Consider the following 23,473-nt stretch of genomic DNA (forward strand, 5'->3'; position numbering starts at 1 on the left):
AATTAGAATATCATGCAAAAGTAATTGCAGTAAGTGCTGCAAAAGGGGCCCAAACCAAGTACTGAGTACATATGCATGTTTGTACTTTTCAGAGGTCCGATATTGTTCTATGTACAATCCTTGTTTTATTGATTGCATGTAATAATCTACTTTTTTGAGGTTGTGGATTTGGGGTTCTTGGGGTTTTCATGAGCTGTAAGCCATAATCATCACAATTATGACAAATCACGGCTTAAACTATCTTGCTTTGCATGTAATGAGTCTATCTCATATATTAGTTTCACCTTTTAAGTTGCATTAGTGAAATAAATGAACTTTGCACGATATTCTAATTATTCGAGTTTCACCTGTATACATACACTTTAGTGTCACCCATCAAAAGCTTACATGTACTAATATGATATATTTGTTTTTATTTCTGTTACTGGCCACACAAGAATCTTCTCTTAGACATATCTATTTGCTTTTTCTAGATTACTGGCCCAGTTGGATGAGACAGCAAAAGCTTTTGATCAGTTCTGGAGTCGCCATCAGCTAAAGTTGGAACAATGCTTGCAGCTGCGACACTTTGAACATGATTTCAGAGAGGTATGTTATCACAAGTCATACGATATTTTGTCCTTGGGTTCTGTATTAAGATTTTATGCTGCAGAATGCATAGGCCTAAACAGACCCCTGGCATTTCCCTTTTGAAATATAAAAAGAAATTGAGGACACAGAGTCCTCAATCTCTTTTTTAGCAGCATATTTTCTAAATGAATGGAGAGCACTCAGTATAGAGGCTTCCCATTTATTCAGAAACTGGTGATAGTAAAATATCTACTATCATTCAGTTATGAATGGATAGAAGCCTCATTAGTGAGTTCTTCCACCCATTGAGAAACTCATGAATGAACAGTGATATAAAGCACTTCCTGTTCATTCATAACTGGGGACACATAGTACTATGTGTCCCCAGTTATTTACAAACACTGATCAGCTGATCACTCTAGTGTTTGCTCTGCACAAAGAGGATCAGTAAATATCACAGATGATTACTGATCCTCCGCTTTGTTATCCTGAGCACTGAAGCCAACGGGAGGAGGCCGAGGAGGGAGCGCTGAAGCCGGCTGTAACTTTAGGATGGCCGAGCAGTGAGGAGAGAAAGAGCTGCCAGCTGTCAGTCAGATTCTGGCCGAGCGGCTCTCTCTCTCTTTATAGCTCGGTTATCCTGAAGTGACAGCGATCCCTCCTTCGCTCGCCCCTGCCGACTGCAGCGCTCAATTTCACATCAGATCCCCACTGCCTCTGCCCATAAAGGAGTGGGAGAGCAGCAGGGATCCGAGGAGAATCTGCAGCCTGTGCTTCCTCATCCTGCCGATCCGCTGCTGTGTTGGCCGCCTGGCGTCCCTGTTGTCATGGCACCCTGTGCTCGCCATGGCAACAGGGGCAAGGGGGCGCACCCAGGCCAGCCCTGGCTGCACCCTTGCTTAGCTGTATATAATTGTAAGGTTTTCATTGGTTGTACAGAAGTATCACTGTATATAGTGCAATATATTACAACCATATGCAGCCTTTGAAGGGCTAAAAAGTACATGTATATGTCTATGGCATGTAGATCATATAGCACACTCATGGGCAGTTACAGTATGTAACAGAATCAGAGACACTTTAATCAGACACTACTAATCATCGGTAGGTTATTTTTCAACCACAGTAACCCACAGCAAAACAAAGTCATTAGGAGATCATGTCAGGGAGCATATATCATGTATACATATATCATATATCAAGTATTCTGTTCATGCTTTTAGTAACCAGCACCAGAAAAGAATGACACCTATAATTATGGATACAAAAACAGAAATTGTTGCCAGTGGTATTAATAAGTTAGAAACCACAATTACCAGGCTATGATCATCTATTCTTTTACAGTCTGACTGCTGGAATGTTCAGAGCGTTATACAAATACCTGTCCTATGTTGACTAGCATCTTAGCAACAGATGCACTAGCTGCTTAGTGGACCATTCACACATTCCAACCTAGTCACAAACTTTGATAAAACAGCGGCCCTGTCTAATCATTTACAGCCAGACGGTGTGCACTGCAGGGGGCGGGGCATGTGACATCCTTCCTGCCGCCTGTTACTAGGGATGCGACAGGGAGAGGAGGTGAGTCAGAGGACCCGGCGCCTTGCTGAGAAGCCCTTCGGCAAGTGCGGTGCCCCGGGACCCTGCACTGCCACATATTCCACCAGAGGGGTTGCCCGGGACCGAACCTCACTGGATTCTCCCCCAGGGCCTCATACCTCGAGGCCCCGGCGGTAGTTCAGCCCCTGGACAGCGAGCCGCAGCAGAGGGATGAAAGAGCCACATGCGGCTCCGGAGCCGCGGGTTGCTGACCCCTGTCCTATGCGATCACGTTCTATACATATAATATGTTACATACACATGCTAAATACAGTTATAGACTTCTATACATCTTAATATGTTATTCACATATAATCTTTAACACAGCGCCAGTGGTGTAAGTGCAAAGGAGACAGTCTGCAATGACCGTGATGCAGGATGCTAACGAGGCAGCTCTCACTTGGTTCTAGGAAAACCTCAGCACTGTTAGACAAGACACAGAGAGCGCCTCCATCGCGTAAAAACTTTTTAATAGACAGATAAAAACTGATGAAATGGTACTCACAAAAGTCGAGTAAAAACAGGCATGTAAGGGTCAGAGCGCGAGGTGCTTTACCACCGGCTATTCGTCCTCCCTGGTAATAGATGGTTTACGTGTTTCTGAGGTCACGCCTCCTTCTTCAGAACCAATTTAATTGCGCTCTCTGCTCGCTCTGACCCTTACATGCCTGTTTTTACTCGACTTTTGTGAGTACAATTTCATCAGTTTTTATCTGTCTATTAAAAATTTTTACGCGATGGAGACGCTCTCTGTGTCTTGTCTTGCAGTTATTCACATATACTAAATACAGTTATAGACTTCTATACATCTTAATATGTTATTCACATATACTAAATACAGTTATAGACTTCTATACATCTTAATATGTTATTCACATATACTAAATACAGTTATAGACTTTAAAACATTTAATGTACACTTAAATACATGTTTTGTCACTTGTTCATGAGACAAAGTTGCAAGTGGCTCTTCTTAGAAGGGGCTTGCTGTTATTATTATTATTATTATACAGGATTTATATAGCGCCAACAGTTTGTGCAGCGCTTTACAATATAAGAAAGACATTGCAATCACAATACAATTCAGGACAAGATGGTAAGGAGGGCTTACAATCTAAAATCTTAAAGTCATTGGAGAAATGGCTAATTTTAGGCGTTTTTAGCTTATCTACACTCAGACACTTGCTATGTATACGTGTGGAACAAATAATACTGATTCAATGATGGACAATGATGTAATCTAATCTTTATCTTGATGTGTGGACCTTTATAATCTGTATGAACTACAGTGGGCTTGAAATTGGCCTGACAAACTAAGGCCTTTTCCCATACATGTGTGTCAAATAAACCTTTTATCTATTTTGGATCTACTCACAGACTGTTGCTGCTTTGCTCTTATAATTCCCTAATCAGCACACAGCACCATAATTGCCCAACTATCTGATTTATGGTTGCAGAGAGCCCATGATTGGCTTAAAGGAGAACTATGGGGTCAGTGTTTTTCCCCATAGTTCTCCTTAGGGTAACGGGAGGACACAAACTAGCGTCCTCCCGTTACCCTAAGCTCAGTATACCGCGAGCTACAGCTCGCGGTATACTGAGACGCTGCAGCCGGAGCGGATCCCGACTTAGATGACGGGATCCGCCCAGCTGCGTGAGTGACAGCTGGCTCTGCCTCTCTAGAGGCAGAGCCAGGTGTACCCGCCCCCTCCCCGTCCGTTCCGCCAGTCCGCGCTGGCAGATCGGAGCGGGGAGAGGGGAATCCAGCCCCTCCCCCTGTCACGGCAGAGAGCCATTTGCCACTTGCTTGAATGATCTGGACTGTCCATATCAAAGACTTGGTAGCTGATGCATATCATCTTATTCCCTTACCACAGGCCTTTGCCTGGCAACTGAGGGCATCATCTCCTGCAAAGAAAAGGTGGATAGAGCAGCCTCTAGCATACGTATTGCTGGGTAGACAAGTTTCTACTATGGTTGTACTACTTAACGCAGTGGGCTCTTTAGTTTGTATGGCTATAACAAAGACATACAAACACTAATAACATTATTAAATAAAATCTCTCCATTTTCATCACTTAACTCATTTTAGACCCAGTGATATCCTCACTATATTTCTGTGCTTCTCTATGCAATGCAGGAAGATCACAGCTGGTGAGAGGTGTCTGCGGGGTGCTCTACATAGCCTCCTGAAAGCAGTAATTTGTGGTAATGCCAATATGTGATGCTGAGTGTCCGTGACTGAACTGAAATCTAATTAGTAAAATAGGCAGGCTAGGGACCATCAGGCTGAGGGAAAAAGGGCTACAGTAGGGGGTCTATCTGACTTGCTGCCGCTTCTAATGCACACTGTGAAAAGTTTACATGTGCAGTGAAATCAGAGAAAGATATTTCAGTACAAAACGCTGTACAACTTTACAATACTGAAGATTAGGCTGAATTTAGCTTGAATTCCTCCTAACTATGCGGCTCTGTCATTGGAAGACTTTCTAAAGATAATTACTTGGTGTGAGTTGTCAACAGTCACAATCTTGGCTCATGCCTCATGGGGTTGGCTAGCAGCCTCTCACTGCTCATCTTAAACATCCCCTTTGTTCTTTCCTTTTGCCAAGTAGGCCACAATACAGGATGTTGTCATTACACATCCTGTATTGCAAAGCATGTAAACATCCAAGGACTTGTATCCTTTCAGCAGACTAAACTGTCGTTCTGGCATTATACTAATTAGCAAATCCTCCCTACAAAGGCATGCAACAGTGATTGGTCATCAAGGCCAGCAGCCATTATTATCTCACAGGACACCTACAACATGTTTCTACATATCAGTGTAGCACTCACCCCTTAAAGAGCCGCTGGAATAACCCGGGTCATCACTAGTTGTCTAGGTGACCTGGTCTTCAGCTGCCCCATTAGCATTTAACCGCCCTCTTCTAGTGCCACAAAGCTGATGTCCACTCCAGTATTGCAATGCTGAATAACATTTTATTAAACATCTTCACACTAGGGAGAGAGGGTATAGGGATCCCAGACATCCAGGGTGTAACAGACATAGACTCCAGACTCACCAGTCCTTGGTAGAATCTCAGTGTAGATCCACTTGTGGTACAGCAAATAGTAATTGGAGTAACAGATGAGCAGGGATGAGCACAAAATCCTCAGTAGGAGAGACACCAGCCATGCTCCTGAGGTCCTCTAGATTCTGAGTACCTTCAGCAGCCATCCATCTTCCTGGTTCTCCTCCTCTGGCAACAGCACAGGCCTCCTCCATAATTGAGGCCCAAGGAAACAATTCCCACACTCCAGCCTCTGCCCACCCCAAGGCCTCAGGCCTAGCCTGGGGGGTGGATGGACAGCACACATCCCTGTGCTAATCCATGGGTGGTCCCAACTAGTCGAAGCACATGGCAAATCCCTCCAGTATATGTACCCTATCCCAGCATGCAACACTGGTTGAAAGAAACCCAGTGATTAGCTGCTGTACTGAACATACACTTACAGTGTCCCTTATTGGATGTCCCACAATACAGGAGAGTCACACTCCACCCAGGGGGGTACAGTCAATGCCAGACACCTGGAATTAACCAGATAAAGGCCAACTATAATCCAACCAGGCTGACTACAGCCCTGGCAATCACTAAATGTCTAGTAGCCACCTCACAAAAGGTGATGGGGGCTACGCTAACATTCCCCATTCCAGCTATTTCAGCTGTGGCCTCCATAGCCTTATCAGTGATATCACTTGCTATAACATAACCAGTGAAACCAGATTCATGTCACAATCCTTACATACAGTAGGGGAAGCTGAAGTTTTTAAAATGTATTTATTACTATTTATTATTATGTATTTTTACACACTACGCATTTGTAATGGTGTATATCCCATTACCTGCAGGCTGTTGCTTCTTTGTAAAATCTTCCCCTCAAATCTCTGTTTAATAGCTGCCAGGTATTGCCCTCAGCGGCTGCCTTTCAGCACTTTGAGAGGTAACACCCGTCACTGCTAGCTACACTGCTGGCCCGCTCCCCCTCTGCCTGCTCTTCCATTTAGAGAGCCAATATTACTTTTATTCCACCACAATGTATCACCTTCTGCAAATGGAGGAGGATCCATTGAACAACAGAGTCTCCACAGCCCATTCACAGCATGTGATGCATTGTGGGAAAATAGCAATATGAGCTCTATGAATGGCACAGAGGGGGACAGGCCAGCGGCGCCACTTAACAGACTAGCAGCAGTGGCTGTCATTTCCCACAGCACCGGAAGACAGCTGCTGATGGCTATAAAGCGAGCACTGAGGGAAAGGGAAGATTATACAATGAGAGGAGACACACCATTACACATATCTAATGTGTTTGGTGCTATGCCCACCCCCTAAATAAAAACCTAAACTTCAGCTTTAAGCATCCTTAATGAGTTCTGATCGCTTTCAAGAGGACCCAGATGATCAGCAGTGAAAGGGTATGCCCTCCATCATCCGGACCCCATCTTCTAATGCACCCCTACATTTCTGGAGTCCATTTCACCAGTAGGTTTGTTTACACCCACCCCTGTGCTTTACATAGTGGCTCAGAGGTTTTTTTTTAAAATCCTACAACATTATTTCCCATCACTGCCCAGAACAACCTTGGATACATGATCCCAAAATAATTTGTTTCTGGTTCTTAATGCTGGTAGTCTGCAAAGTTGTGCCACTGGCCTGCTCACCTCTGCATGCTCCACCATTCACAGAGTTAATATTACTATTATCCCACAATACATTACATACTGTGAATGGAGGAGGAGCAGTTGAATGACAGAGTCTCCACCGTCCATTCACAGAACTCAATTAATTTTGGAATAATAGAAATATTACCTCTGTCAATGTCAGAGCTGGCAGGGGGGGCGGGGGGCAGGCCAGTGGCGCAACTTAGTGGACTAGCAGCAGTTGTAACCTTTCACAGTGCTGGACAGTTGCTGGTGGCAATATCTGGAGGCTATGAAGCGGGCACTGAGGAAAAGGGAAGATTTGATAAAGGAGCAGCAGCCTGCAGGTAAGGGGAGACACATCACTACATCACTACACATATTTAATGTGTTTGGTGCTGCATCCCCTCCCCTAAACTTCTAAGCTTTAGCTTTAAGCATCCTCTTTAAGCATCTCTTTCAAGAGGACCCAGATAATCAGCAGGGAACGTAGGCCCTCTATTTTCTTGACCACCAATCCTCTTTGAATGCATTCCTCTGATGGGTCCATTTGTGCAATAGGTTTTGCTCTACACCTGACCCACCCCTGTGTTTTACATTGGAGCTCAGAGGCTTTTTTAAAATCCTGCAATATCATTTCCCATCACTACCCAAAACTACCTTGGATACATGATCTCAACATGATTTCTTTCTGGTTCCCAATGCTTGGGAAAAGAGAATCTGCTGTGAAATACATATTTTTATCTCTAGATTACAGAAAAACTTTGTACAAGTTATTCTTCTTTGTTTCTGCTTGAGCTCAGTCTTTCAAAATGTGAGAAGTTTAAAAGGGAGGGTATTGTATCTCTGCATGTAGCCGCACATAGAAGGTTTGTACTAACAAGGCTTGCTGAGATTAATAATATAGCAAGAACAGTTGTTATTATTCCACTATTGATGGTTTCAAGTGCTTCTACCTCGCCTGGAAAAATATTTATTTTTATCCGACTTTGCTCAATTTTCACATATAAAAAGAACTTCTGCCCTTTTGATGTTGCAAGAGTTAAATCAACTTATGTGGCTGAAATAAATGTAAAATTGGTAGGTTAGATTTTGGGCATAACTGTATTTTAGCATTCTATCCCAGTTTAAAGTGACACTAAACTCAGGAGTTAAAACTATAAAATGCATTCAAGTACCTTACCTGTTAACAAAAATGTATCTTATTTGTGTATCACTCCGCTGTAGATCCTGAAATCATCTCTGAATTCATACTGACACTATCCTTCCTTCTGTAGGGTGGCTACTTTTGTTCCCCATGGTCCCTGTGTGTTTTGTAAAGTAGCCACCGCTCCAAGCTCGCTCCCGTGATGGACTACAATCTCACATTTAGTTTAGTCCAGGGGCGGACTGACAACACATGGGGCCCCCGGGGAATTTAGGTTATGCGGCCCCCTTGTGCTCCACCCATATACAAAGCAAAACAAACGACATACCACCCATATACAAGCCCCACCCACCCACAAGCTCCACCCACAAGCTCCACCCGCATATACATTGTTGTGTTACAGAATTAGTTCTCCACAATATTTTCAAAATAACAGGTCTATTCACTAAAAGTTGAACTTAATTGCAGGGGAATTGGTAGGAGAATTAAAAATCTAGATCAATATAGGCGATTTGGAAAGTGAGCTATTTTGACCTAGATTCTTCAGTTCTGCCAATTATCCTGGGTACATATCCAGAGAACTTATAGGAGAATTGACAGGGGAACTGAATAATCTAGACCTTAAACCAGAACCAATGCACTGCAGATCCCAAACCAGAACCATTAAACGGGCACTATTGGGGGGCAGCAGGGCCAGCGCAAGGATTTTTGCCCTACATCTGAATGACCAGTCAGCATATCTGCATTAAAGTGACACTAAACTCGGGAGATAAACCTTAAAAATACATTCAAGTACCTTCACTATTGACCAAAATGTATCTTATTTGTGTATCACTCAGCTGTAGATCCTCAAATTATATCTGAATTGGTGCTGACACTGTCCTTCCTTCTGGAGGGAGACTACATCTGTTCCCCATGCTCCCTGTGTGTGTTTTTAAGCATCCACCCCGCCAAGCTCACTCCCGGGATGGACTACAATCTCCATACAAATTAGTAAACTGAATGTGAGATTGTAGTCCATCATGGGAGTGAGCTTGGAGCGGTGACTACAACACACACAGGGACCGGGGGGAACAAAAGTAGCCACCCTCCAAAAGGAAGGACAGTGTCAGCACCAATTCAGAGATGATTTGAGTATCTACAATACACAAAGAAGGTACATTATTGTTAATAGTTAAGGTACTTGAATGTAAGTTGGTTTCAATTTGCAATAGCCAATAGCAGGCTGGCTATTGCACCCGCCCTCTGTTGCTGTCAGTCAGCAGACGAGGACCTGATGGAGAACTTCAGGTCCAGCTCTGCTGATTGACAGCAGCAGTGGACAGGTGCAATAGCTAGTCTGCAATTGGCTATTGCAAATTGAAATAGCCAATAGCAGTCCAGCTATTCATTCCTATGCCGTTTTTTTTCTTTTTTCTAAATGACGGTGGCCCCGATGTCAAGAAATAAACAGATAGCAGGGAAAGGTTTACTCTGCTGGCAGTGTAAACCTTTCCAGGAGAAAATGTTTCTCTCCTGGGTATCCGGGAGCCACTATCATATAGCGAGAGACTCCTGGAACATCCGGGAGAATTGAGATGTCTGCTATTGCCATATGAAATGCTTCCCCAACTGTAAAACACTCACTGTCACAAACACCTTCATTGTTCCAGTTTAACCTCCTGTGAACTTGCTGCTACCTACACCTCTATATAACCCTTTCAACCACTCCTTACTTCTCCACTGCCTCCAGTTCATTTGAGATCTCACCTCCCTGCCTAAACATTCTACAGCCCTTTTCTGCCACAGTACAACCTTTTCTAGTGGTGGACCTAAGTTCCAAATGACCCTGGTGCAAAATTTTTCTCTGCCCCCCTTACCAAGGCGGAGGGGGGGGGGGGGGGGGGAGGGGTGATGGGACCAGATCTCACTGCTGCAATGCAGAATGGCATAGGCTAGAGAGGACTACACATCCCAGCAGTACTTTAAACAGCAATAGCATTACTGTATAAAGTACTGCTAGTATTTGTAGTCCTCTATAGGGGGTGCCATTCTGCATTGCTGCAATGCAGAATGGCACCTGCTATAGAGGACTACAAATACCAGCAGTACTTTATACAGAGGCCCCAGGCTGCCGCATCAAGTACCTGGCTGGCTGCCTGCAGCTCCTCCGGCTCACTTCTCAGGTATCCGGTGGCCAGTGTTTACTGGCGGGCCCCCCATCTCTGCGCTGGCAGTAGCGTGCGTGGGATACTGGGGCCCCCAACCACTCCGCACCTCCCTCTAATATCCTCCCTCTCCATATCCTCCCTTTCCACGGCCAGATTTCCTCTATGTCTCCGTCCCGCGGCTCCCGACATCAGTCTGCCCACTGCGCCGCGGGGTAAAGAAAATGACAAATTGGAATGGGGGAGCAGGGGGCCACGGGCCCCCTACTGGCCACGGGCCCTCGGGCAGTGCCCGACAGCCCGAATTGTCAGTCTGCCCCTGGTTTAGTCATTTATACTGATAGTGAATCACATGTTCGAGCTTGGAGCGGTGGTTACTTTACAACACACACAGGGACCATGGAGAACAAAAGTAGCCACCCTCCAGAAGGAAGGACAGTGTCAGCACCAATTCAGAGATGATTCGAGGATCTACAGTGGAGTGATACACAAATGAGGTCCAGTTTTGTTATTAGTTAGGGTACTTGAATGCATTTGTAAGATCTAACTCCTAATTTTAGTGCCACTTGGTATCACCAATACCAAGGTCCAATAAAAAAAGTAGTGGGGTGCCAGAAAGGAGGAAAAATGTAACCCATACTAACACCAAACTGAATTGTATATACACCAATGCTAGAAGTCTAGCAAACAAATTAGAGGAGCGGGAGTGGGAATAGCTGAAAACTAGCTAGACAGCACGCATGACTGGGCCATCAATATAGAAGGCTACAACCTGTTCAGGAGGAACAGGGTTGGGAGGAGGAGGGGGGGTATGCATGTATGTTAAAAACAATCTAACCATGCACATACGGGATGACATCACGGAAGAGAGTCAAAATCGAAATTATGTAGAATCCTTATGGCTAGAACTAGATAAGACTGATGCTAGTAGTAAACTAATTGTGGAGGTGTGTTACAATTCCTGAATATAGGGGAAGAGGAGGAGGCTCATCTACACTCCGAAATAGAAATAGCTGGTAGGCAGGGAAATGTTATTGTATTGGGCGACTGTAATTATCTGGACATCAATTGGTCTAAAGTAACCTGTCATTCGATAAAGGCGGGCCGTTTTCTGAACCTGTTGCGGGACAATTCCATGGAACAAATGGTTGAGGTTCCAACTAGGAAAGATGCAATACTAGATTTAATGATTTCCAATAATGCAGGCTTAGTTGCAGACATAGCGATTGGAGGGACACTGGGTAATAGTGATCACAATGTGATTACTTTTAATATTGGGTGCAGAAAAGAGAAGTGTGTGGGTCGGACAAGAACACTAAACTTCAGAAAGGCAAACTTTGATAAACTACGCCAGCTAGTATGCGACACCAAATGGGACAACTTATTTCTCACACTGAACACTGACGAGAAGTGGGATTGTTTTAAGATTACATTACATAACGCTATTACCAAGTGCACACCATTGGGTAACAAAAATAGAAGATCAATAACTAAGCCTGCCTGGCTAAATAAAACAGTAAAACAACACATCAAAAACAAGAGTGTGGCATTTAAAAAATTTAAGATGGAGGGGACGGCATTGACATTCCAGAACTACAAGGAATGCAACAAAAAATGTAAACATCAAATTCGGGCAGCTAAAATAGAGTGCGAAAAGCATATCGCCACAGTCAGTAAGAGTAACCCAACAAAATTCTACCAATATATAAACAGTAAAAAGGTAAGAAAGGAGCAGATTGGCCAAATAAAGGATGAGAAAGAGAGACTAGTCACAAACGACAGGGAGAGGGCCGAGGTGTTGAATTATTTTTTCTCCTCTGTATACACACGGGAAAAAGACGGGTTTAATGTAGATAAGAATGCAAGTAGCTCATTGCAAAATATACCACAGTGGCTGACGGAAGCCAGGGTTCAACATAGACTTGAAAAACTTAATGCAAATAAAGCATTAGGACCAGATAACCTGCACCCCAAGGTACTTAAATAACTGAGCCAGGTAATAGTGAAACCATTATTCTTAATTTTCAAGGACTCCATAATGACTGGTAAGGTACCAAGTGACTGGCGGAAGGCTACGGTTGTACCAATATTCAAAAAAGATGCCAACCTGGGAACTACAGACCAGTCAGTCTAACATCAATAGTATGCAAACTGTTAGAGGGAACGATTAAGGACTACTTATTAGAGTTTATTCATGAAAATGGTATAATAAATGATAACCAGCATGGGTTTAGGAAGGACCGTTCCTGCCAAACCAACCTACCGACATTCTACGAAGAGGTAAGTAGAGATCTGGATGGAGGGAGGTCGGTGGATGTGATGTTTCTGGATTTTTTGAAGGTGTTTGACACAGTGGCACATAAACGCTTACTACACAAGCTAGGTCTATGGGCATAGATGAAATGTTGTGTACATGGATAGAGAACTGGCTACAGGAACGTGTCCAGAGAGTATCGATAAATGGCTCATCTTCAGATTGGTCTAGTGTCATGAATGGCATGCCTCAGGGTTCTGTGCTAGGCCCCATACTATTCCACCTGTTTATCATCGACATCGGGGAGGGCGTGAATAGCCATGTTTCTGTGTTTGCTGATGATACTAAAATTAGGAGGGTAATAGACACGGACTTAAACACTATAACATTACAGGAGGGCCTGTATAAAATAGGGGAGTGGGCAACTATATGGCAGATGAGGTTTAATGTTGATAAATGTAAAGTAATGCACTTTGGGGTTAAAAATAGGCAAGCGGAATACATATTCATTAATTAATTAGAGAAGAGAAGTCAGAAATGGAAAAGGATCTGGGGTTCATTATAGACCACAGACTGAATAATAGCTTGCAATGCCAGGCTGCTGTAAACAAAGCAAGCAGAGTACTGTCTTGCATTAAAAAGGGAATGCACTGTAGGGACAAATCTATAATTTTGCTACTTTATAGATCACTAGTTTGGCCTCATCTGGAGTATGCGGCCCAGTTTTGGTCACCAATCCACTGGAACTTCCTCAGAGACCGCAACATACAGGGGTACTTAGGTACTCTTAGAATCAAGAACATTAAAATAATTTTTGTTAAAGTAAGAGAGGGCTTAGAACCTGTCAGGTTTTTATTGCTGTCTGCATCCCTGTTAGGGAGATACACTCCCACTATTTGTCCTAGTGACCGTTATCACCAAGAGTGAAAATAAAAGAAGATTTTGAGTTGTCACCAGAGCATGACTATACAGTAGGGGAAATCTTTTGAGGGGACACTAGTTCTAGAGTCCCTGATCAGGACAATTAGAGAGAGCAAATCTCCCTGGGACACAGACAGCAATAAACCTGACAACAGTAGTTCTGACCCTTCACCACACTATCCAAATCTAAAAAAAGGTTTTGCATTTACTTATACTTTAAGACTTTATACTCTAAGACTAAAAGTAATCTGCATATTTCATATACTTTTTTTTTACAAAGAACAATTAGACTTGATAGCTCAGTTTCATGCTTGACGACATTTAATGCCACTGACTACTTTCATTATTCTAGGTGCCTCTATAGGGCATTTTACACACTGTTCTATATCATGAGTGGTCATGTCTAAGTGTTGAAACTTAGACCAAACAAATCAGTGGTGGAGAAGGGCAGAATGGGCAGCTGCCCAGAGCTGAATGGGGGTTCTAAAAAATGTCTGCTTTTAAGTGCTGTTTATAGTCAATTGCAGTTTTGTAAGGCTTTTGACTTAGGAAGGCCAGCCTTTGTATTGCTCTTAGTTAGGGTTGCACAGATACCAAGTACAGTACTCGGTACAAGTACGAGTACATGTACCGATACTTTTGAGCTCCAAGACTAGACTAGAGAAAAATTCAAAAATTAGGAGGCAGCTGTCATTTGTAAGGAGCACACGGAGCTCCTGTCATTTGTACATCTATGTTTTAATGTACGATTTTGTTTTTATAAATGTAAATAAAGGGATGCACAGATACCAGTTTTGCGAGTACGAGTACTGGTACTTTCCGAGTACTTACAAGTATGAGTACTGATACATTTTTGTTTATTCTCATGTGACACTTTTTCTAAAACAATACAGACTAATGATTTCAGGACAGTGGTGGAGCGCCAGAGCCAGGTCCCAGCTGCAACCGCTGCAACCCTGGTAGTTCTCATGAAAATGCCAAGTATCTGCACTGGTACTCGAAAAGTATCTGTGCATCCCTACTCTTAGTAGAAGGTTTATACATAATGTGTATGCACACCCCCTATACCTGGAAGGAAAACATAAGATTCAATTTAAGCTTCATCCACTGCTTTTCAAACCCTTGCATGTCAAAACAAAAATGCCTATGTAAAGTTGTACCTGCACACATTCCCATTAAACTGAAAATAGCCCAGGGCCAATGGCACGACTAATTCACTGCTAAGGCCTCAAATGATTACAGGTACAGCAGTCCTGGCAATGGCCAAACTGCCAGCTTTATACCGGTCAAAGCATTACAAACATATAAATATTCATTAGGGAAACCAGCATGTATGGCCAAAGAGCCAATATTCTTACTAATGACAAACTAATTATTATATTATATTCATTTTTATTATTATTACCAGACTACTGTGGCAGGAACACTCTGACAGTCTTTACACAGGCAGTCCAGGGGTAATGTATTTTCACAGTGAAACATAAAACTGGGTATGAACGGTTCTATTGTTATTGTTCAACTCACAGGCTGAACAAAAAAAATGGGACAGATTCCTCCATCAATACTTACGAGCATTAAACGATGAATCCCCAAGCTGTCTCCCTAGTATTCTAACAGTTTGGAATGCTCTGTTTGCCCAAGAATTCTCCAGCCAGCTACTTCGATCAGGTGATTGAGTAATGCTGGGTAACAGAGTGTCGGCAGTGGCACCCATGCAGCAAATTTTGACTAGTTCATCGAGAACTGGCCAAAATTCGAAGCGTGTTTTACCCAGCTTTATTCCCAAAAATGAAACCTTGGGCAATCCCTTCTTTCCTAGAAAATAAAGCAAAAGAAGGTACCATTGTAAAGAGATAATCAATGTTATTCACTTCGTCTCTCATTGGTCATAATGTTATGGCTGATAGGTGTGTATTAGCTGTTGTCCCATTTCAAAATAAAAGGTAGAAGAACTTTTAACTGATTGCATTAAGTGATTTCCGTAGCTCCTCATTTTGAAACAACATCCTAATTTTCCAACCTCGTAATAAAGGAAGGTAACTGCACATAACCAATTTAATTTCTGTTTAATTTTCCATAGCTAAAGTTTACTCTGGATGCACTTATGGATACTCAGGCTGCTTTCACGGACATTGGAGATAGTGTGTCACGTGTGGAACATCTTCTCAAGGAGCTGAAGCAGCTGGAAGAAAAAGGACAGGTAAATGACACTCATATTTTTAGGAATCAAAGTATGATTAGTAATTCATTTTTCATATAGGGCCTATACCTAGGGAGAACTATTTAAAAGGAAAAATAAAATTTGATGATTACCGTATTTTCATGTTTGTTTTCATGTCTTATTCATTGGTGTTAACCACCTACCGTATATAAAATGAGTGAATGCTTGGTAGAGGAGACTGAGTTTGCAGTGTACTAAGTTACTAATTTTGAAGTGTGTATGATTGTATTGCAGCATTGTCTTAAAATACTTTTTAAGGCAATCGTTTTGGTATAACATATAAACTATTACTGATTAACACATCTGATACTATGTTTTTCAATATATTATAATATCCTGTATTTATATATGTATTATTTTCTACAACGTAAAGTCATGTCACTATAAAGTGTTTATAACACCACTGTAAAAATCTGAATGTCTGACCTACAAAGATATTTGTCACACTGATTCAGTACAAGGCTATTTGCCACAGAGATAGTGCACCCTTTTTGTTACCAAGCAAATGTAGGCCCTTCAAGGGGCCAAGAGAAAAGGTCTAAGGAGCCACCCAGTGTTTGCCAAAGCACCACACAAGGGATAATAGGCTTTGCTACAAAATGCTCCCGGGTTGCGGCCCACGATTATATTCAGGGTGGCAACAGCAGACAGAAACAAAGCATGGCACTAAATAGGCAGGCAAGCTCATGGTCAAACCAGCAAAAGTCTGGGAAGATGGATAATAAGGGTTGTCAAGAAACAAGCAATAGGTCAGGGCAGGTGGATAACACGGATGGTCAAGAAACAGGGAATAGGTCAGGGCAGGTGGATAACAAGGATTGTCGAGAAACAGGCAGAGTTCATAAATGGGTATCAGAACTGATATAGAGATCATGAGTACAGGAGGCTGGAAACAGATACTCAGAGAGGGCTTTGCTGAATGCAACTCCCAAGTGCGTGCCTGGACGTCAGAGGAAATTTCCAGCAATACTTCTCGCTGGGGAGTGTGAGAACATCTGAGAACGTGAACTGAAAAAGACCTATGACATGTTTCTGGGGAATTCAAAAGTTGTTGCACCAAAGCACCGGAATCAAGCTTCAGCCCCAGGTGCAAAATAGGAGACTGATCCTGCAGAGACTCGAACATAGAGGCTGTAACATGAACAACTGCGGAGAGTGATGCACATTGGTTTCAGAGACTGTGACACTACCAAAGGGAATATGGGGGGCTCGTTCACATCATAAGTTGACCTACCTTAATCTGCACAGATCAATGCAGGCTCAATGCTAGAGCACAGTTGTTTTGTATGTGCTCTGTTCATACCCCAATACAGACTTACTTAATTTTTTTTGTATTACACTGCACCTCACCTCATACCAGTATAACTCACCACACTGCAGCTCCACTGCGGTGCATGGAGATGAATGAAGTGTTATTGTTATTTTGTGATATTTCAAAGTTAAACAGTGCCTTGCGTTGTAACAACACAATTCACGACCCCTCAACTAATGGACACCAGCTCACTTGCTTAAAGGGTTAATGGGAATGAGCCTAAACTGTGGTGCAGGAGCAAAAGGTAGCAGTGTGGGCCCCCTGTCCCTTCTAGGTTCTTTGAATGTTGTGACTTCTGTCCTTTCACCAGTGTATTTAGGTCAGTTTTATACAATACAGGATTATCCTAGGCAATAATAAGAGCGCAACATCCTAAAATAGTATTACTCTCATTTTAATAATTATGTTCTTTTCCCTTGGCAGGATCTTTTGGAGAAAGCACAGTTACATGCTCTTCATGGGGATCAGCTCATTCAGAACAACCACTATGCTGTGGACTCGATCAGACCAAAATGTATAGAGTTAAGGCGTATATGCGATGACTTCACCAATGAGACCAAGAAAAAGTATGACATCTTAAGAAAATCACTGGAATTACACCAGCAACTTGACAGGGTGAGATTTCCATGCATAATTATTTAACTATTCTGACGTGGATCTTCAAATGTACTGGACACTTTTATGAAGTAGAAGTGACCATTCCTTGGTCTTAAACAATAATTATTCTTTTAGTTCAACATTAATTCTATGCATTAGCAGGTAAAATTGGTGCAGTAAAGTGTATCTTCAGCTAGGTTTGAAAAGAGTAGGAAAAGATTGGATCCTATTTCAGGTTTTTAGTGCTGTCTGCTACCCCTTTGGGGAGACATGCCTTTGCTTGCTTTTCTGATGGCAATATTGCTATAGGGACAGGGAGTGGGAAGAATTCCCCAACAGAAAAACAGGCAGCAATGGAAAGTTGATGGAGGTTCCAGCCTCCCTTCCCAAGTTTTATATTATATCTATTAGATAGATTTCACCTCACCTCCTGTCTTTGTGACAACATTGTCACCTGGACAGGAAGTCCAGGTGACATAGACATGGTCAGGAGTAAAAACGTGACAGATGTTTTAACCTTTCCCCACACTATACAAAAAAAGAGTTTACGCTGTATTTTTTATTATTATTATACAGGATGTATATAGCCCCAACAGTTTGCGCAGTGCTTTACAATATAAGGAAGACATTACAATTACAATACAATTCAAGACAAGATGGTAAGGAGGGCCCTGCCCGTGAAGGCTTACAATCTAAAGGGTGGGGGAAGTGATACATGAGGAGGTCGCTGTGTGGGGATGAATTGTTTGAGAATGTGATAGTTCAGTGGTCAGATTGAGGTGGGATAGGCTTCCTTGAAGAGATGAGTCTTAAGGGATCGGCTAAAGGCAGTCAGAGTGGGAGATAGACGGACAGGTTGGGATAGAGAGTTCCATAGGATGGGAGAGGCTCTAGTGAAGTCCTGGAGGCGAGCATGGGAGGAGTTGATGAGGGAGCTGGAAAGCAGAAGGCCATTTGAAGAGCGGAGGGGACGGTTGATACTTTGAGACAAGGGGGAAGAGTTGTGGATGGCTTTGTAAGTGATAATATTTTAAATGTTATCCTTTGGGCTATTAAAAGCCAGTGCAGGGATTGGCAGAGGTGGGTTGCAGACAATGAGTGGTTGGTTAGGTGGATGAGTCTAGCAGCTGCATTCATGATAGACTGAAGGGGGGATAGCCTGCGTAGAGGTAAGCCAATGAGGTGGGAGTTGCAATAGTCAAGACGAGATATAACAAGTGAGTGAATGAGCAATTTTGCAGTTTCATTGGTGAAGAAGGGGCGTATTTTGGAGATGTTGCGAAGGTGAAGGCGGGAGGATTTGGATAGTGATTGGATGTGGGGAAGAAAGGTGAGGTCCGAGTCAAGGATGACACCTAGGACCTTGGCATGGGGGGAGGGATGGATAGTTGTGTTAACAATGTCAAGGGAAAAGTTGGGGAAGGTGCACGGGCGGAAGGAAATATCATGAGCTCAGTTTTTGAAAAGTTGAGTTTTAAGAAGTGTTGTGACATCCAGACGGATATGTCAGTTAGTAGATTAGTGACACGCAAGCACACTGAGGGAGTGAGTTGTGGAGTAGAAAGATATATTTGAGTGTCATCGGCATAGAGATGGTATTGGAAGCCATGTGAAGTTATTAACTGGGAGGAGGTGTAGATAGAGAAGAGAAGGGGTCCAAGGACAGAGCCTTGGGGGACCCCTACAGAAAGAGGAAGATGAGCGGAGGAATTAGATTTGTAGATGACACTAAAGGAGCGCTTGGATAGTTAGGAGGAGAACCATGAGAGAGCAGAGTCTTGTAGGCCAAGCAAGTGGAGTTTTTTGAGGAGGAGCATGTGGCCAACAGTGTCAAAAGCAGCAGAAAGGTCTAATAGCAGGAGTAAGGAGTAGTGGCCATTGTTTTTAGCTGTTAGTAAGTCATTAGTGAGTTTTAGGAGGGCGGTTTCAGTGGAGTGTAGGGGGCGAAAGCCAGACTGTAAGGTTGTTATCAGCGAGGTGGCGGCTCAGGCGGCTGTAGATAAGGCGTTCTAGGAGTTTGGAGGTGAATGGGAGTAAGGAGATTGGTCTGAGATTGTTGAGGTCGGTAGGGTCCATTGAGGGTTTTTTTGGGTATTGGGGTGACTAGTGCATGCTTTAGAGGGGAGGGAAAGATGGCAGTAGAGAGTGAGAGATTGAAAATGTGAGTAAGAGAGTGGAGGATAGAGCAAGAGGGTGACCGAAGTAGTGGTGAGGGAACAGGGTCAAGGGGGAAAGTGGTGAGGTGGGTGTCAGAGAGAAGCTTTGTAACCTCCTCTGTGGTGGCAGGGTGAAAAGAGGAAAGTAACAAGTGTGATGGAGGGTCTGGTACATGAATAGGGGCAGGTGACTGCACAGTGGCAATCTGAACCCAAATTGTATCTATTTTGTTTTTTAAATTGATGGCTATGTCCTGGGCAGTGAGTGAGTTAGTGGGTGGTGGCGGTGGGGGACATAGTAGAGAGTTAAAAGTAGAGAAGAGTTGACGAGGTCTGGATGATAGTGTGTTAATGAGAGTGACAAAATAAGTTTGTTTGGCAGCATGGAGGAAGAAATGATATTTTAGGAGGGCAGCTTTATACAGGGTGAAGTCTTGCAGAAACCTAGTTTTTCGCCACAGTCGTTCAAGAGCGCGGCTATGTTTTTTTAGATGTCTGGTTTCTTCTGTTTGCCACGGTTGTAGTGGACGTGGTCTAAGTCTGCGTGTAGTAAGGGGAGCCAAAGTGTCTAGAGAGGATGAAAGTGAGCTGTTGTAGACAGAAATAGCCAGGGCAGGCCAGGGGAGAAATTTTGTTATAGAGTTAGTCAGTAGCAGAGTAGAGAAGAGAAGGGTCGAGGTGACAAAGGTTTCTCTGGGTGACAGTGTGCCGTTTAGGTGGATTCAGGGTTGGGGATAGCGTGAGGGTGAAACTGACAAGGCTGTGGTCTGAGAGTGGGAAAGGGGTGTTGGAGAGGTTGCAAGGAGTGCATAGGTGGGAGAAAACAAGATCTAGTATGTTACCATCAGAGTGAGTAGGAGTGTCTGACCATTGTGTTAAATCAAAAGAAGAGGTTAGGTTAAGGAATTGAGTGAAAGCTGGAGTGTTAATGTTATTAGCAATGTTAAAGTCACCAAGAATGATAGTGGGTATTTCTGAGGAGAGAAAGTAGGGTAGCCAGGCAGAGAAGTCATCCAGAAAGCGAGATATCGGTCCAGGTGGCTGGTATATAACAGCACTCCTCAGCGAAATTGGAGAGAATAGGCGAATACAGTGTGTTTCAAAAGAGGAGAGGGATAGAGAGGGAGGTGAAGGCAGAACTTGAGAAGTGCATTGCGGGGATAGAAGCATTCCCACTCCACCTCCTTTCCTTCCATTACGTCTGTGTGAGTGTGTCCAATGTAGGCCACTATGGGAGAGGGCAGCAGGGGAGGCAGAGTCGGATTCTTGAAGCCAGGTTTCAGTAACCGCTAGCATGTTAAAGGAATTGGAGATAAAAAGATCATGGACAGCGGTGAGTTTGTTACAGACAGAGCGGGCATTCCAGAGGGCACATGAGAAGGAAGGACTGGTTCTAGGAAGCAGGGGAATAGAAATCAGGGTGTGTGGATTGCAGCTGCTGCCAGAGGAAAGGCAGTGCTGGTTTGGAGGGTGAGTATTAGAAAAGAGAGGGCCTAATGAAATAGTGTATCAGCATTGATTGTCAGTTGTTGTAATGTTAGCTGAGCTTGATCCAGAGATGTAGTGACCTTCTTTCACTTTTACTGACAAGGATATATGTATTGCTTTATACGATTACCAGGCTAACCAGTGGTGTGAAGATGGAATCTATCTCTTGGCTTCCCAAGCTGTGGACAAGTGCCAGTCACAGGATGGAGCAGAGTCAGCACTCCAAGACATTGAAAAATTTATTGGACGCTCAAAGGGTCACCAACTGTCCAATCCAACAGAATTCTACCATAAGTATGAAATGATCCTCTCCTCTGATATAAAGGTAAGTACTATGTTACTGTGTCTGTGACCATATTAGGGAAAGGTGGTAAATTACACACACACACTGCAAATTAACATACTCCAGGCAAATACCCTATGCCAAGAGGGCATTAGATAAAGTTCCATGTTTCCCTGCTGCAACATTCTTCGGTGATCACTTTAATCCCCAGTATCATGCTGCCATTGGAGAGCTAGGCATCCTGATCAGAAACCACTCTGAATGGTTACTGATTATGTGATAACCGTTTATTAATCAATCATTGTGAGAAAAGAGGCGATCCCTGTGTGACAGACAATCATAGTGTAAAAGGGTTCAGAAGTAGAATTAGAAACATAAAGTTTAAAATGAATAAAGGTATTGAAAATAATACACTTATATACTGTTAATACATCAGTACAATTGAGCAGCAGTATTGGAAAATGCCTAATATCTAGAAATCGTGAATACGGCACATTTATTGGATAGATTCCTGTATATATTAATACTTACACATATTTGGGAAAGAAGGGTTAACAATGGCAGCGTCCCTGCTTCCTTAGTAAAGTCTTCCTTTAAGGCCCCACATTTACAAAACCAGTAGAATCAACTCTGTTACGTTTGCTCATGCCATTTGAGTTATAAATAGTATAATACATGAATGTATTACAACAACTTTCTATTTAAGGTAAGCAGAGAAACAATTACATTCCTCTTGTAAGTAATACTTAGTATGCAAACAATCCAGAACTTGGAGACTAGAACCCAAACTTTAATTTTAGTTTTGGACAGAGTGAATAATCGATGGCAGTTTTTATTGCCATCTGTGTTTCCATTGAGGATATTTCTCTTCACTTCCTGTCCTGATCATAGGGTGCCACAGGGACAGGAAGTGATGGGATATTTTTCCAAAGAGGGAAGACTCAGCAACAAAACCACTTTTATTTATTAGAATGGGGAAAGGTTTATTGGTCAGGTTTATTTGCTACACTGCACTTCATTCCTTGTTCTGGTGTCACAGGGATTAAGTCTCCCCAGTCTAGGCCACAATATAAACCTGGCAAAAATATAAACTAGAAATAACAGTTTGGCTGGTGTTTGCCATTAAAACAAAGTTAATTTGAATTGGATTTAGAAGTGTTGGACAGAAGTATTTTACCTACTCAGATGCATTCTGGTGCATTCAATCATCATTATCTAGGACAGGGGTAGGCAACTTGGGCACTCGATCTACAGAGCAACTGCAAATCCTATCATATCTCTGGCTCTGAGACTCATGCCTCTGGCTGTCAGAGTCTTGCAATGCCTAATGGGACTTGCAGTTCCACAACAGCTGGTGTACTGAGGTTGCCTACCCCTAATCTAAGGGCCCGGTCTAAATGGTTGCAACTGATTTGAACTCAAGCAAACAGCTAAATCACGGATAAAATACATATTTACAAGCTGCGTACCTGCCATAAGATATGCATTTCTGTCTGGCAGGGGTGGATTTTCCTGCAGTGAAGTAACACAGGACTCTGACTCTGCTCTCTCCTCCTTTTAGCATGTTCCATGTTAGCACACAAGCACTACAGCACAACAGATTAGCTCTTATTGCTGATCCCTGTTTTTGCTAACCTTTGCTGAAAAATGTTAGCTGTTTGGTAGTGACACTCTTGTTTCAGTACTTTGATTCACTGGCCTAGAACAGGTATGGGCTCTGACATTAAAGCTGGCCATACACCTATCGATTTTCGTTCGGAAATTTTCGTTGCTGCCAGAACCCTTTTTCTAGCTCAAATAGCCCATCATGCACAGACCAAAGTCGATTTTGATAATCATTCGTTAGCAATACTAATTGACCGTATTTCGTCGATTGACAGAACGGATTTTCGTTTGCGCATGTGTTCTTGCTGCAGTTTTTTTCGTACAAAAACGCCACTAATCCATCGATTTTCGTACGTTTCTAGCCTGACCGATTGAGGAAATTCGGCCAGTACAGTAATTAAAATTGTTAGTGTCCCATCAACTGATCGATTATCGTTCAAAAGACCATTCTCTGATGATTTCAGAATGAAAATCGATAGGTGTATGAGC

General features: G+C 42.9%; 1 protein-coding gene across 1 annotated transcript in view; it reads left to right on the plus strand.

The window, feature by feature from the left end:
* Positions 1-473: 473 nt before the first annotated feature.
* LOC108791303 (probable guanine nucleotide exchange factor MCF2L2) overlaps positions 474-23,473 on the plus strand; it is a gene marked incomplete at its 5' end in the record, with an annotated part of 45,805 nt that continues 22,805 nt past the window's right edge. The window contains 4 exons of the mRNA XM_018561746.1: positions 474-588; positions 15,403-15,522; positions 17,279-17,470; positions 21,230-21,421. Of these exons, the coding sequence (XP_018417248.1) occupies positions 474-588; positions 15,403-15,522; positions 17,279-17,470; positions 21,230-21,421 (619 nt within the window). The remainder of the gene's footprint in view (positions 589-15,402; positions 15,523-17,278; positions 17,471-21,229; positions 21,422-23,473) is intronic.

The sequence above is a fragment of the Nanorana parkeri genome, unplaced genomic scaffold, assembly GCF_000935625.1.
Source record: "Nanorana parkeri isolate BGI_ZX_2015 unplaced genomic scaffold, ASM93562v1 scaffold541, whole genome shotgun sequence".
Taxonomy (NCBI): Eukaryota; Metazoa; Chordata; class Amphibia; order Anura; family Dicroglossidae; genus Nanorana; species Nanorana parkeri.